The 16,838-nt window shown below is 45.7% G+C and overlaps 1 protein-coding gene across 2 annotated transcripts in view; it reads right to left on the reverse strand.

Moving 5' to 3' along the window:
- LOC140406171 (synaptosomal-associated protein 23-like) overlaps window positions 1-16,838 on the reverse strand; it is a 31,872-nt gene that overhangs the window by 1,887 nt on the left and 13,147 nt on the right. For both annotated transcript variants that reach the window (XM_072494310.1, XM_072494311.1), the window contains exons 2-7: window positions 12,774-12,846; window positions 11,816-11,857; window positions 7,171-7,219; window positions 6,073-6,190; window positions 2,098-2,253; window positions 1,442-1,586 (exon numbers count right to left, since the gene is read on the reverse strand). In XM_072494310.1, the coding sequence (XP_072350411.1) occupies window positions 1,442-1,586; window positions 2,098-2,253; window positions 6,073-6,190; window positions 7,171-7,219; window positions 11,816-11,857; window positions 12,774-12,830 (567 nt within the window). In that variant the 5' untranslated portion in view covers window positions 12,831-12,846. The remainder of the gene's footprint in view (window positions 1-1,441; window positions 1,587-2,097; window positions 2,254-6,072; window positions 6,191-7,170; window positions 7,220-11,815; window positions 11,858-12,773; window positions 12,847-16,838) is intronic.

Consider the following 16,838-nt stretch of genomic DNA (forward strand, 5'->3'; position numbering starts at 1 on the left):
CACAAAACTAAGTTTGCTGTTGCTGTCTGATAGGATTTTATTGAGTTTAAAATAGCTTTCTGAACATATAACTCAAGATTTAAGTTTACAACCAGCTGCAGCTAAAATCCACACCATAGCCAAAGAGTGCCCTATTCATTTTTTCAAATTAAGGGGCAATTCTATCGTGGCCAATCCATCTACCCTGCACATCTTTGGGTTGTGGGGGCGAAACCCACGCAAACAAGGGGAGAATGTGCAAACTCCACACGGACAATGACTCCAGAGCCGGAATCAAACCTGGGACCTCGGCACCGTGAGGCAGCAGGGCTAACCCACTGCGCCACCGTGCTGCCCTACCATAGCCTAACTCAATATAGGAACAGGAGTAGATCACATTGATTCCATGTCCCTTGTAAAGCCTTGCCTAACAAAAGTCTTATCAACCTCGGTTGTGAAATTTTCAATTAAGGCTCAGCATGCACAGCTTTGGGATTGGCAGCATGGCGGGTGGGGGAGGAAAGAGTTCCAGATTTCTATTACCCTTTCTGTGAAGAAGTGATTCGGAAATCACCCCAGAAGGCTCTGGCTCTAATTATATGATCCTTGATCTGGGCTCTCACCAGAATAAATGGTTTCTCTCTCTCTACTCTGTTGAATCTTTTAATCATCTTAAAATACATAACACTTTAATCTACTCAAAGGAATACAAGCCTAGTCTACTTAACCTGTTCTCATAATTTAATCCCTTTAAACTCCAATATCATTGAATCTGCACTGCATTCCGAGGCCAATATACCCTTCCTGAGAATGGTTGCCCAGAATTAAGCACAAAATTCTAGATGCATTCTAACATGAGCCATTATACAATGTAGTGTAGCATCTACCCCATTGTAACAATATAAATGTTAATCCAATCCAGACTGGAGGGAGGGGCCACGCTACACTGATCTGTTATTTTTAGAAGTGGTCCGAGTTCTGCAAATCCAACAAGCCTCATGAGCTGTTCTTAGGTGTAATAAGTCAAGAACTGTTCAACCAAGTTCAGACAAGTCTATCTTGTTACAGATAGTGTTCCTCAGAGATGAATATATTAGACCAATTAGAAGACACACAATTGACAAGATGATAAAACCTGTAAAAATCATCCACAAAATAGCTTAATATATTTTACTTATCCTGCAAGGAACAGGCCAACATAATTCCTACAAAAATAGATATTTTCCATAATATGCTCAACATTCACCTGGTCACCTTCTAAATAAAGACCTGGAACGAGACTGGATGTGGTTCCCTTGGGTGGGTCTAGTAACTACAGTAATATAAGGATGGTTTCCCAGACTTGTCACCTTGCTCTCAAGGGGGGATACTCAAGACTTTAGGGAGCTGCAACTTGTCCCATTAATCTACAGTTATAAATTATTAGCATTTTGAGGAAAGAGGATGAAAACACAGCATATACCTTCGCTGTTATGGTGGTGATCTTTTTGTTCTGGACATCTATTTCATTGCCCATGTCAAGGGCCATGTTTTTCAAGTTTCCGATAATACTGCCCACATTTTGCAGGTTCTCTTCCATTTCATCCTCTCGAGCGTCATTGGTTATCCTGAAATGGAACCAAATTTCTCAAGTTCGTTCCATGTGATGTTGGAGACTTGATATTGTGGATGCTTCTCCCTTTTGTTATTAAAATAAATTCAACAGTGGGGCTTGAGCAATCGGGCGTTGTGTGGGATAGAAATTAGGAAAAAGGTGGTTTCTAAATTCCCATGGGGAATAGAAGGGGTGGCGAGAGTATGCCTACTCTCCCCGTGGTGGTGATTTGGGGGGGGGGGGTCGCTGAGTTTGGAGAGATTTTGTCTGTTCTCCCGGGTCAGGGGTAGAAAGATCATGCTTACTTGAAGGACAGTGGAAGCAGAGAGGTGAATACATTTTGCCTCCCTCACACAAAATAGAGGTTGAAAGGATATGCTGGTTGCCTCCATTGGCGATCAGTGCTAAAAGGGCTGTTTGTTGCCGATTACAGAATGTGGGGAGTGACAAGTGACTTGTGCCTGTGGTCACTGCCAGGTGCCTGTGCCCTATTTGGGATAGTGACGTAGCCCCATCCTAGCTACCTGTTAATGTAGCCTTCTCCTTCACCGCCCCGTTTGGTCATCTCATGGTTGCTGTGCTTGTTGCCTGGCTGACTGGTCACAGCTCTGCCTGTGTTCCCATCAGAATCACTGCCCCACGCCTTCTTGTATGCATCCTGCACCTCAAAGTTCTTCACCCTGTGAGGGAGAGAGATGGTCTGGTGTGACAATGAGTTATTGAAGGATTCACATCCATTTATCCCTGTTGGGGAGAGAGGCAAGTGCTTCCACCATTTCATTACAATGACTAGACACAAAGTACTTAATTGGCTGTAGAGCACACAAGGACATTTAGATTGTAAAGTGCGGTGTGTAAATACAAGTTTTTTTTTCTCTTGCATGAACACAAGAGTGCCTGTTGCAATCTCCTCTTCCTGTGCCCTGCTGCTCTCTTGTAATAGTCTGCACTGCAATCTGGAGATCCTTTCCAAAATTTCCCTGTCCTCAAGGACCACTGGGAGTTGGTTTCCACATGCTCTGGTCCTGCCCCCTGATTCAGGCGACCACCTTTTACACTTCAGCCTTTGAGTTCCAACTTGCTCCTCGTTAAACAATCTCCAACAAGGCCAAAGGATCAGGAACCCAGATCACCATCCTGACTTGGAAATATATCACTGTTCCTTCACTGTCGCTGGATCAAAATCCTGGAACTCCCTTCCTAACAGCACTGTCTGTACCTACACTACAGGGACTGCAGCGGTTCAAGGCAGCAGCAAATCACATTCTCGAGGGCCACTAAGGATGGGCAATAAATGCTGGCCAAACCAGCGATGCTAGCGGCTGGTTTAGCACTGGGCTAAATCACTGGCTTTTAAAGCAGACCAAGGCAGGCCAGCAGCACAGTTCAATTCCCGTACCAGCCCCCCCGAACAGGCGCCGGAAGGTGGCGACTAGGGGCTTTTCACAGCAACTTTGTTTGAAGCCTACTTGTGACAATAAGCGATTTTCATAGAACACTAGGAGCTGGTTTAGCACACTGGGCTAAATCACTGGCTTTTAAAGCAGACCAAGGCAGGCCAGCAGCACAGTTCAATTCCTATACCAGCCTCCCCGAACAGGCGCCGGAATGTGGCGACTAGGGGCTTTTCACAGTAACTTCGTTTGAAGCCTACTTGTGACAAGTGATTTTCATTTCATTTCATTTCAATTCCCGTACCAGCCTCCCCGAACAGGTGCCGGAATGTGGCGACTAGGGGCTTTTCACAGTAACTTCATTTGAAGCCTACTTGTGACAATAAGTGATTTTAATTTCATTTTCATTCATTTCATATCCTATCCCATAAATGAATTAAAAATTGAGAATAATCCACAAAAATTTTCAGGACGCTCCGAGAAAGCTGATATCAGGCAACTGGAGCATCCTGAAAATGGACTGTATGATCCAGGAATTTGCACCAAGGCAAGTTCTAGAATTGATCGAGGGCAAACTAGCAAGGCTTTCAGAGAGTACATACGAATGGGCAAGTGTCAGTATGAATTTACACAGGGAATGTCAGGGTAACCCAGTGAACTGGCACCATTGGTAAATAATGATAAATTGGGGGGAGGGGTGGGGTCACCTGGTTGATTGTTCCTGTCCTTTCTTGTTAATACTTGCAGGAAGTAATCACATAGTATTTTCGCTCACAATTTACAGTATAATTTCTTCCCGTTATATTTGGTTTCAACTCTCTGCTCATTCCCAGTTCCTCCTTTGTCCCCATTTCTTGGCATTCTGTTGGTGGTTCCGGTATTGTAGTAATTCCCTTCATCCTTGCCCCTGCACATTTTGACTTCAGCATATAATCCAGGCTGATACGCTTGGTGCAGTAATGAGTGATTGCCACACAGTTGGCGGTCTTTCAGATGAGATGCTGAACAGAGGCCATATGCACCCAGTCAGGTGAACCAGATCCCATGGCACTATGTCAAAATAGAACAGGGGGATCTCCCCCAGGTCTTGGCCAATATCTATCCCTCAATCAATATAGCTAAAAACAGATAATTTGGTCATTACCATATTGCTGTTTGTGGGATCTTGCTGTGCATGGATGGGCTACAATAGTGAAACTACATAAATACTTCAGTGAATGTGAAGCATTTTCTGTCAGATGTTCTGAAAGATGTTATGCAAATGTTCTTTGTTTTAATGGCACAGGATTGCAAGACTTACACAATTAAACAGGCTCACATCAGGCTCATGCAGCATGCAGTTAAATGTACCACCTACTCAATATGTGGACATGATCCCAAATCAGATGTGTTCTCCATGTCAGATTCCACTCTACATCACTGATTGGCTCCCACTTCCACTCAGGTTTATATTAAGGTTAATCTCCAACGAATGAAGCATAGGGAGAAAAAAGGGTAGGGGAGGGGAAAGAGGGCGAGTGAGAGAAAAAGAGCAAGAAAATGAACTCAAAAGATTAGACATTTTAGGTAGAGCAGTGTTAATGAAGAATCCTGCATTACAGAAAACAGCCTGGAGCACTCCTCCCGAGCTGCTCACTGAAATTAGAATCCTATCAGCCATAGCTCGATTTGGTTAACCAGTTAAAGGACAGTGGTAGCAAAAGCAAACAGACTTTGATGGTTAGGATTGATTGTTTCGGTTAGCTGAATTGTGATGAGGAGAAAGTAGTTAGTCTGACACAACAGGCTCAAAAACACAATTATCACACTTCATGTTGAGCATGTCACAGGTTAACCACAGCTGCTGTTCCTGAACTTGAATACTGATAAGACTCTTTTGGTTTTAAGGCTAAATTCTATCCAATTTACAAGTCACATTTGCACAAACTTTACATAAAGAGTCAGCATGAAGCAAATCTACTGGCAGCTCTCAGCATCCATTGTGTGCTGCAATACAACAACTAACACCATGTTAAAGACAGCCCTCAACACAATACCAACTGAGTTGGCAACTGCACCACAGCTTACATATAGAGTAAAGTTCCCTCAACATTGTTCCAACATTATTCCTTAACCCGAGCAACATAGAATTTACAGTGGGGAAGGAGGCCATTCAGCCCATCGAGTCTGCACCGGCCCTTTTGGAAAGTGCACCTTACCTAAGCCCACACTCCCACATATCTCTGTAACCCAGTAACCCCACCCAACCTTTTTGGACACTAAGGGCAATTTAGCATGGCCAATCCACCTAACCTGCACATCTTTGGACTGTGGGAGGAAACCGGAACACCCGGAGGAAACCCACGCAGACACGGGGAGAACGTGCAGACTCCACAAGACAGTGACCCAAGCCGGAATCGATCCTGGGATCCTGGAGCTGTGAAGCAACTGTGCTACCGTGCCCCCCTGTCCATCTGTAACTATGCAAAACAGCCATTGCCCAGATATATCCTTTGATCAATTTCAATCTCTCCATTTTAACATTTTAATCTCTTAATTTGAAGGACAATGACTGGTGCCTTACTTGGACTGAAAGCACTGCATTATTTTCCCACTGTGACATATTGTCAGCTGTGGCTTAGTTGTATTATTTCCATCTCGGAGTCAGAAGGTTGAAAGTTCCATTCCAGAGGCCTGAGCACATAATCGTGGATAACATTCCAGTGCAGTGCTGTTGGAATGCTGCACTATCAGAGGTGCCATCCTTTGGGTGAAATGTTAAATCGAGGCCGTGTGTGCCCCCTCAGTTAAATGCAAAAGATCTCACGATATTAATTTGAAGAAGAGCAGGTGAATTCTCCCCAGTGTCCCAGCCAGTACCCTTCAACCAACATCACTAAAACAGATTATCCAGTCATTATTATATTGTTGTTTGTGGGAACTTGCTGCACTGAAACTGACATTTCCTACATTACAATAGTGACTGCACTCCAAAAGTATTTCACTGCCTGTAAAATTGCAATGTCCCAATATCATGAAAAGTGTATAACTGTAAGCCTTTTTTCTATTGTTTTGGAACCGTGGGTCTGTTGGAAACCATTCACTGACATGCCCAGTGACACCTACCTACTGCAAGGACACACACACAGGCCACAACATTTGGTGAGGTCAGTCAGGTTTTTCTCTGCCACCTTCATATCCTGATTGATCTGATCCAGCCCCTCATCGACACGCCTCAGTTGTTCTAAACAAAAATAATAATTACAATTAAAAAGCACACAGTAGCAAAGTCAGGTGCAGCTGAACTACCCTCCATCTGTTTCCCTCCCTTAATTGTATGAATCTTTAGAATGCCACAAAGTGGGAAAGTATGCTGGAACAACCAGAGTCTTCTTCTTGTGACTTCATACCCCGCACACAGCTCATCTGTCAGGTATCACCCTACTAGTTCCAACGAGGGGCATAGTTCACTTTACTCATAGGGGGAATTAGCCAGTAAGAGATAAAGCTCACTCCATGCAGGAATCAGTGTGTGAACGTGTGTGACACAACAACCATATTCCCCCTCTCCACTATCATTCCTGTTCAGCCAACTCTCTGTCGCACAGGCTGAAAGGTTTGGGGGCTGCTGAGGAACTTAACTTCACTTTTAATGTTTAACTCAGGTGAGAGGACAATGAGATATTTTTTATTTTTTCATTTTATTTTTTTATAAATTTAGAGTACCCAATTAAGTTTTTCCAATTAAGGGGCAATTTAGTGTGTCCAATCCACCTCCCCTGCACATCTTTTGGGTTGTGGGGCGAAACCCATGCAAACACGGGGAGAATGTGCAAACTCCACACAGGCACTGACCCAGAGCCGGGATCGAACCTGGGACCTCGGCGCTGTGAGGCAACAGGGCTAACCAACCACTGCGCCACCATGCTGCCCTAGGACAATGAGATATGAAGTTTCTCTCCATTGGATTGCCCAACAGTTGAGTTGGTAACAGCATACAGAACCAGAGGCAATGATTCCACATGCACAACAATCTGCCCTCATCAGCCCAACTGTTCTAAGGAAACTGCCTGTTGTTTATTGCAGGGCCACTCCCATATTCCTTGTCCCACCCTTATCTGCAAGTATGGTGCCATGCTATACAGCCATAGGGCCTGTGTAGCAATAACATTGGTCCCAGGGTCCCACCTCCTTGCTGATTATCAGGCAGAACGACATACTCACCTCCCTGCTCATCCAGCATGACCAAAGTCTTGCCACCAGCTTCCCTGCTCTGAACAAAAATGAAGAGTCATCACACTTCTAATCAGAGGAGAGTGTTGCACAGTAGCAGCAGAGACTCTAACAGCATGGTGCAACGTTATCACAATTTATCATATCAACCATGGAGCCAAAATTAATGAAAACATGGTACAGGCATTCCCTCTGCATCCGCACCACCCATACTCAAAGTGCAACTCTGTGGCCCAGAAACTCGAATTTGTCAATGCATCACCAGCCTCTGCTACAAGTTCCCAATAAGCCCAGCGCCTTGTTTAAGTATTCATAGTATTCACACTGGGATCACTAATCTGAAATGTTTAAAAAATGACCACATGGTTGCTTATGGTAGATTGTAAATGGACAAACACTGCACTAGCTCTTCACCTCTTCCTTCATTGTGCATTTCTGTCCTTCCCTTTCTCCAATAACCAATAAAATACATGGGATTTAAGGGATAACGGCAACATGGATACTTCATTGGCTAAGGGATAGAAAGCAGAGAGTAGTATTGAACAGTTGTGAATCAGAATGAAAATAAGCATGCAAGGGGGTTCCCTAGAGATCAGTGTTTTTTTTGTTTAAAAGTCTTTTTATTGATTTGCATTTATTGTACAGTAGAGATATCTACAGTATAGGTATATATACATACACACACAGACAACACTATAGCAAAGAAAGAAAAACGAAAGGACAACTATAGGAACATACACAGGTATGTAAACAAGGATAGTGTGTGCATAGATAGATACGGAGGGGCCTGGTTTTGAGTCTCCCCTCGTTGGGTATCCCACCTGTCGGACTTACTTTGTATGTGTCACCTCCTGGAATTAAAACATACCAGGGGGCATGTTTGGTGCCACCTGGGAGTACTTTTGGTGCAGTCGCACCCATGTATCTCCTCATCCTTGGTCCCCTCTGGCTCCTCTGCCTTACTCGCCCTGCACCCTGGTTGGTGTCTCTCCCCCCTCCCCTTTTCCTGCAACCCCCCCCTCCCCCCCCCCCCCACTTTTGTTTTGTTTATCCATCCCGGTTCTGGTCCGTCCGTAACCCCCCCCCCAACCCCCCTTTACTGGTTGTTGGTTACAAACAGATTTTGGAACAGGCTGGGTGAATTGCTTCCACATGTTGTGGAAGGCCTTCCTCCGATTCACGCATGGGAAGTTTTATTTTTTCTAATTTGAGGAATTCCGCTAGGTCGGACAGCCAGTCCCTGGGGGACACTGCCATTCTCCAGCCGAGCAGCAGTCTCTGGTGGACGATCAGAGAGGCGAAGGTTAGGACATCTCTCCCTCTCCCTGTAAAGTGTTCTGGCTGTTGCGATACCCTGAAAACTGCCATTAGGGGGCACGGCTCCACCCTCATTCCCACAGCCTTAGACATGGCCTTGAAGAAGGTGGTCACCCGACAAATCTGGGGCAAGACCAGAACATGTGGGTTGGCTGGGCCTCCCTGGCACCGTTCATGTAGAGGAGCAGGTCATCTGCCTAGAGTGAGACTGTGCCCTCTGTCCCCTTCTTTGAGAAGGTGACCAAACAGGTGGATGAGGGTAAAGCAGTTGATGTGGTGTATATGGATTTCAGTAAAGCGTTTGATAAGGTTCCCCACGGTAGGCTACTGCAGAAAATACGGAAGCATGGGATTTAGGGAGATTTAGCAGTTTGGATCAGAAATTGGCTAGCTGGAAGAAGACAAAGGGTGGTGGTTGATGGGAAGTGTTCAGACTGGAGTCCAGTTACTAGTGGTGTACCACAAGGATCTGTTTTGGGGCCAGTGCTGTTTGTCATTTTTATAAATGACCTGGAGGATGGGTGAGTAAATTTGCAGATGACACTAAAGTCGGTGGAGTTGTGGACAGTGCGGAAGGATGTTACAAGTTACAGAGGTGCATAGATAAGCTGCAGTGCTGGGCTGAGAGGTGGCAAATGGGGTTTAATGCAGAAAAGTGTGAGGTGATTCATTTTGGAAGGAATAACAGGAAGACAGAGTACTGGGCTAATGGTAAGATTCTTGGCAGTGTGGATGAGCAGAGAGATCTCGGTGTCCATGTACATAGATCCCTGAAAGTTGCCACTCAGGTTGAGAGGGTTGTTAAGAAGGCGTACGGTGTGTTAGCTTTTATTGGTAGAGGGATTGAGTTTCGGAGCCATGAGGTCATGTTGCAGCTGTACAAAACTCTGGTGCGGCCGCATTTGGAGTACTGCGTGCAATTCTGGTCGCCGCATTATAGGAAGGATGTGGAAGCATTGGAAAGGGTGCAGAGGAGATTTACCAGAGTGTTGCTTGGTATGGTGGGAAGATCTTATGAGGAAAGGCTGAGGGACTTGAGGCTGTTTTCGTGAGAGAGAAGGTTCAGAGGTGACTTAATTGAGGCACAGATGATCAGAGGATTGGATAGGGTGGACAGTGAGAGCCTTTTTCCTCCGATGGTGATGTCTAGCATGAGGGGACATAGCTTTAAATTGAGGGGTGATAGATAGAAGACAGATGTCAGAGGTAGGTTCTTTACTCAGAGAGTAGTAAGGCCGTGGAATGCCCTGCCTGCAACAGTAGTGGACTCGCCAACACGAAGGGTATTCAAATTGTCATTGGATAGACATATGGACGATAAGGGAATAGTGTAGATGGGCTTTAGAGTGAGACAGGTCGGCGCAACATCGAGGGCCGAAGGGCCTGTACTGCGCTGTAATGTTCTATGTTCTGGATGCCTCTCCACCCTTTTGCAGATCTGAGAGCGACGGTCAGTGGCTCGATTGCCAGGTCAAATAGCAGCGAGGACAAAAGGCATCCCTGCCTCATGCCTCTGTGCAGCTGGATGTATTCAGAGCTGGTGGTGTTCATTCGTACACTTGCCATGGGAGTGCTGTACAGTAGTTTCACCATGAGGTGAACACTAGCTCAAACCCAAACCGTTTCAGTACCTATGAGGTACCTCCATTCGACTCTGTCAAAGGCCTTCTCTGCAGAAGACGATCACCTCTGGTGTCTCCTCCCCGGGTCGTGTCATGTCACGTTCAGCAGACATCTGATGTTCGCCGTTAGTTGTCTGCCCTTGAGAAAGTCCATGTGATCCTCCGCGACTACCTCCAGCAGCCTCACCAGGCCTTCGCCAGGACTTTAGCATCAGTGTTAGGAGTGAGGTGGGTCTGTATGACGTGCACTCTGTCTTTTTAGAGATCAGCGATATAGAGGCCTGTGCCAGCGTGGGGGGGCAGGGTCCCTCTCGATAGCAAGTCATTGACATCCCCCGCAAGTTAAGGCCAGTGCTGTCGCAAATTCTTCATAGAAGTCCACTGGGAATCGTCTGCCTTCCCTGACTGAATGGAGTTGATGCTCTGGATTTTCTTTGGTTTTGTGACCAATTTTCAGGTTAAAAGGACGCAAGTTGAAGTTTCCAGGGGAGAGCCATCTTTCATCTGCTGTTCAGCACATCGCCGCTACCAGAAGTCCCATCAGTGTTCTTTTTAATACATACATACATATCCCTTGGGTCTTGGGTATACCGGCATCATTTTAAAGTTTGCAGGTGGCCTGATACTGAAATGTAGTAAACAATGAAGGGAATAATCAGACTTTAGAAGAGCAGTCTGGTGAAATCAGCATGGACATGGCAGATCAAATTTAACGCAAGAAAGTGTGAAATTATGTGTTTTAGTAGGAAGAATCTAGAGAAGCAACATAAAATAAATGGTACAATTTTAAGGCAGTTGCCAGTGTCCTGGGGGTGTTACGTACCCAAATCTCTTAAGGTGGCAAGGCAAGTTCAGACGGTTGTTTAAAATAAATGCAGATAAGCTTTATAAACAGCTAAAAAAAAGGAAGGTCGACTGAACCTTTACAAGTAACTGATCAGCTGGAATATTTTGCCCAATTCTGGCCACCATGGGGAGGATGCAAAGAAGATTTACTGGAATAGTAGCGAGGATAGAGGGAAAGACAGAATGTTGGAGCTATTCTTAAAGCAGAGAAGTTTAAGGGGAGATTTAGAAGTTCTCAAAAATTGAGGAATTGTGATAGGGTAAATAAAGAGAAGCTACTTCCACTGGCAGGATGGTCAGTTATCAGAGGATACAGATTCAACACAACTGGTAAAAGAACCAGAGGGAGGAAAGAATTTATTTTTTAATGCAGCAAGTTATGATGATTTGGCATCTAACCTGAAAGAGTAGTGGAAACCGTAGCTAATAATAACTTTCAAAGGGGAATTGGATAACTTTAAAGGGGAAAATATACAGAGCCTTGGGGAATTGGATAGCTATTTCAAAGTGTCTTGATGCACTGAATACCTTCTTTGGTGCTATTTTGTTGCAAGATTGAGAGAATCGTGCAAACCTGGTGGCCAGACTGTTCAGAGCAACCAACTGGTTTATAGGAGGTATGTAATATTATAACCGTGGATTCAGCATTTATAATGGCAGAAGCTTATAGGGCAACAAGAACATTCCAAGAGGAAATCTAGTGGCATAAGCAAGAGGTGTGTGCAAACACAGGAGTTTTAATATTGATAGACAGGCAAGCACAACCCTGCCGGATTGACTCCAATCTTCTCCGCAGCAAGGCCAAAATCTGCTCCACAGCAAGGCCAACAAAAGAAGTAGTTCAACTTTACCTCCTCCGCTATCTGCAGCATCCGCCGGGTGCTTTCCAAGGACTGTGAGTAGAGAAACAGAAATCATGCTGGGAGCACAACCACACACAAACCAACAGCTTGATATTCACTAGTCATGATAGTTTCCACTTTTGTAGTTTTACTGCAGGATTCTGCACTGAATGTTTGGCAGTCAGCCCCTTTCAGGAAGTAAGCAAACTCTGTTGGAAAGGCGAAGTCAGAGCAGCCGACGCTGTACCAAGGACACTGGGAGCATCATGTGGGGCATGCCTAACCAACTCCAGCATAGCTGACATTTGGAATGACAGTGGGGACATTAGGTCAGCACTGGTTAACTCTTGCCATAGAAGCAAGTTGATCTCAGCTGGGAAAGCATTAGAGGTGTCAAATTGCCTTTCAGATTTCTAATCGGCACCTACTCTCAAGTGACTGCATGCAGTTTGAAAGAGAGGGCGCGGTGAGGACAGAATTGGGCTCAGTTGTAATGCCTGGTATTGACTGAATCATTGGATACCATTAAGCATCTGCTGAGGTTCTGCAGGGAGTCAAGACCTCACCCTGGCTTCCCCGTGTCTGCATGGGTCTCACCCCCACAACCCAAAGATGTGCAGGGTAGGTGGATTGGCCATGCTAAATTTGCCCCCCGCTCTTCTGAGATGAAGAGATTTTTAATCAGTAAGGGAATCAAGGGTTACAGGGTTAAGGCAGAAAAAAGTGGAGTTGAGGTTTATCTCAGATCAGCTATGATCTCATTCAATGCCAGAGCAGATTCAATGGGCCGAGTGGCTTACTTCTGCTCCTACGTCTTATGGTCTATCCCATTAAACAGGTCCAGAGGAAAAAAAGGAAGGTTTTAAGGAAATCAATAAAAACGCTATTACTGTATAAAAGGACACATGCTCAGCCCAACCAACTTTTCCACAGTCTGCTTTCAAATGAAACCTCACCGCAGACTCACCTCATCTGTCACTTGGTTTGCTCGCATCTGTATATCCTCAACAGACGTGTCTGCCATGTTGATCTGCCCAGACCTGTAAATGAGAGAGAGTGAGAGAGACGTGCGAACTAAAACAAGATGTCCTTCCTCCAGAAGCTCGCAGAGAGTTATGCGAAACTGTGCTTCCTGAGCATTACGAATGTTGCAAACACGAGTGTGAACAGTTCAATGCATGCTTGGCAAAAATATTACAGCTGTGAGCAAATTTGCAGATGACACTAAAGTCGGTGGAGTTGTGGACAGTGTGGAAGGATGTTACAAGTTACAGAGGGACATAGATAAGCTGCAGCGCTGGGCTGAGAGGTGGCAAATGGAGTTTAATGCAGAAAAGTGTGAGGTGATTCATTTTGGAAGGAATAACAGGAAGACCGAGTACTGGGCTAATGGTAAGATTCTTGGAAGTGTGGATGAGCAGAGAGATCTCGGTGTCGATGTACATAGAGCCCTGAAAGGTGCCACCCATGTTGAGAGGGTTGTTAAGAAGGCGTACGGTGTGTTAGCTTTTATTGGTAGAGGGATTGGGTTTCGGAGCCATGAGATCATGTTGCAGCTGTACAAAACTCTGATGCGGCTGTAGCCACCTAATTTGGCCAACTCCCGATTTAAAATGGCAAACGGCAAAGGCTGTTGGGAAATTCAGCCAACACAGCTAGAAACCAGCAGGTGCAGGTTTGCTGCGTATTTAACTCTGCAAAAGCCCAGACAGCATTGATACCAGCGACCATCAGCATAATAATGTAGCAGCCATCTACATACCAATGAGCAATCCCCGGGAGCAATAGCAACATTTGGGACACACAAAACTAAGCCAGACTCCCCGGCGCCAGCAGGAGCCAACACAAAAGAGGTTAATGAACACCTCAAGACCGCCCATCGATCAGGGAACCGCTCCAGTATTGGAGAAATTGAACCAAGCGATTGGAACGAAGTCCAATCACCTAGAACCAGGTACAGGGTCCGCCCCGAAAGGCGGGAAGCTCCTGGGGACTATAAAGTTAAGCCCCCAAGTTCAACTCGCTCTCTTCGTCCTGCCCGGGTCACCCAGCAACGCGAACCAACCTTGACCGTGACCGGTGCAGTGACCACCGAAAGAAGTAAGTCTTAATTCAACGCTCGATACGAGATAGGTGCTCCTAGCTACCAATCCGGACCAACTTCGAATCCCGCAGACTCGGAACCCGAACGAAAGGCCATTTGTTCCCCTGACCTGGTGGGCCAGTCCGAAGTTAAGTATAGGCCTGTTAGTTATAGAAGTAGCTTAGACGTAGAATTTGTGCATGAGTAGCGATTATTGTGTATAATAAATGTGCTTTGATTTGAATCTTACTAATCGGTGTATTGAGTTATTGATCATTACTTGGACTTGAACCTCGTGGCGGTATCATAAAGATACCTGGCAACTCGAGAGCAAAGGTAATAAAACAGAGCAATTGAACCAACCGGAAAGTTAGCAACAGGCCGCATTTGGAGTATTGCGTGCAATTCTGGTCGCCGCATTATAGGAAGGATGTGGAAGCATTGGAAAGTGTGCAGAGGAGATTTACCAGAATGTTGCCTGGTATGGAGGGAAGATCTTATGAGGAAAGGCTGAGGAACTTGAGGCTGTTGTCGTTAGAGAGAAGAAGGTTAAGAGGTGACTTAATTGAGGCATACAAGATGATCAGAGAATTGGATAGGGTGGACAGTGTGAGAGCCTTTTTCCTTGGATGGCGATGTCTAGCACGAGGGGACATAGCTTTAAATTGAGGGGAGATAGATATAGGACAGATATCAGAGGTAGGTTCTTTACTCAGAGAGTAGTAAGGGCATGGAATGCCCTGCCTGCAACAGTAGTGGACTCGCCAACACTAAGGGCATTCAAATGGTCATTGGATAGACATATGGACGATAAGGGAATAGTGTAGATGGGCTTTAGAGTGGTTTCACAGGTCGGCGCAACATCGAGGGCCGAAGGGCCTGTACTGCGCTGTAATGTTCTATGTTCTAGCTATTCCTTTGGTCCCCACATAGAATTACAGAATGGAAAATAAAAACCAATATCCATCCAAATTGAATTTGACTATCCTGGTAACATGAAGAAAAATAACTTGTATTTATGTATCACTTTCACAACCGCCTGAAGTCTCAAAGTGCTTTACCCTTTTGATGTGTAGTTGCTGTTGTAATGCTGGAGACGTGGCAACCAACTTTGCACAAGGCAGACTCCCAACAATAGTACTGTGATAATGACCAGATAAGTATTTTTTAGGACACAAGGGTTAACTTTCCTGCACTTCTTTGAAACGATGCCATGGGATCTCTCACACACCAGAGCAGGCAATTGGGGGTCTTGGTTTAGAAATACGTCACCTTTTACAATGCAGCACTCTCTTAGTGCTGCACTGGAGTGTCAGCCTTGGTTGTGTTCAAGGTCCTGGAGTGCAATTTGAACCCTGAACTTTGAGAGTCAACAAGCAAGACAGCTTACCCCCCCCCAAACCTCAGCTGACACACAATACAGTAATGGACTTACATAGGAATAGGAGGAGGCCATTAAGCCCCTGTAGCCAATTCCGTCATTCATTTAGTTTTACAAAGTGCGGGTCGTGACCCGTGGGTGGGTCGCAGGCGGGTGTCAGAAGGGTCACATGCTAACAGTTTTCATATGTAACACGAGTGGCACGGTGGCACAGTGGTTTGTGCTGCTGCCTCACAGCTCCAGAGTCCCGGGTTCCATTCCAGCCTTGGGTGACTATGTGGAATTTGCAATTTCTCCCCATGTCTGCATGGGTTTCCCGTGGGTGCTCAGGTTTCCCCTACTGTCCAAAGATGTGCTTAGGTGGATTGGCCATGCTAAATTGCCCCTAAGTGTCCAAAAGGTTAGGCGGGATTACTGGGTTATGGGGATGGGGTAGAGGCGTGGGCTTAAGTGGGGTGTTCTTTCCAAGGGCCGGTGAGACTCGATGGGCCAAATGGCCTCCTTCTGCACTGTAAATTCTATGGTTCTATGAAGGGCCCCTTTTAAATACTAATAACTTAAAAAAGACAACGACAGTTATCCGAATGGTGACATCATGGGAATAAATAATAATTCTTAGTGTACAGCAATATCAGAACATCAATAAAAAGACTGGTTGATGAGTGAACAAAAACGTAAAGCACTGTGGCTTCACAGCGCCAAGGTCCCATGTTCGATTCCCCGCTGGGACACTGTCTGTGCGGAGTCTGCACATTCTCCCCGTGTCTGCGTGGGTTTCCTCCGGGTGCTCCGGTTTCCTCCCACAGTCCAAAGACGTGCAGGTTAGGTGGATTGGCCAGGATAAATTGCCCTTAGTGTCCAAAAAAAGGTTAGGAGGGGTTATTGGGTTACGGGGATAGGGTGGAAGCGAGGGCTTAATTAAGTGAGGCGGTGCAGACTCGATGGGCCGAATGGCCTACTTCTGCACTATATGTTCTATAGGTAAAGTTATTATATTGGTAAAGTTACCAATAGCACAGGTAGCCAGTTCCCCAAACCGAAAGCAGAAAACAAAGCAGGCCAACGGCCACCTAGGACCCGCCCAGCCATCAGGGCACCCACCCCTTTATTGGTCAGGATCAATGCGAATGATCAAGAAAAGGCCTAATTGATTGGGGCCAAGTTCAAGGCCCGCCCATCAGTGCGCGAAGCCCCCTTCGGGTATAAGAAGAAGGCCCCAACAGAGAATCGCTCTCTTGGAATCGGCCCTCAAAGCGGAGAGACCCTTCCACCAGCTACACCAGAAGCAAGTAAGTCCAAGGTCAACGCTCGTTACCAGACGGACGACCTTAGCTCTTCCCCTCTACCACTTTGACCCCAGCAGCCTCAGAACCGAACAACGGCCATTGTTCCTCTGACTGAGTGGGCGCCCGAAGCTTTAGCAGTAGTGATAGTTTAGTCTGTAGTATTTCGTGCATGTGTAGATATTGCTGCGTATGTAAATAAATAGTATTAACTTTGAACTAACTAACTGGTGTACCGACTCCTTGATCAGTATTCGGGTTTGAACCTTGTGGCAGTATCGAAAG

This window comes from Scyliorhinus torazame, unplaced genomic scaffold, assembly GCF_047496885.1.
Source record: "Scyliorhinus torazame isolate Kashiwa2021f unplaced genomic scaffold, sScyTor2.1 scaffold_333, whole genome shotgun sequence".
NCBI lineage: Eukaryota > Metazoa > Chordata > Chondrichthyes > Carcharhiniformes > Scyliorhinidae > Scyliorhinus > Scyliorhinus torazame.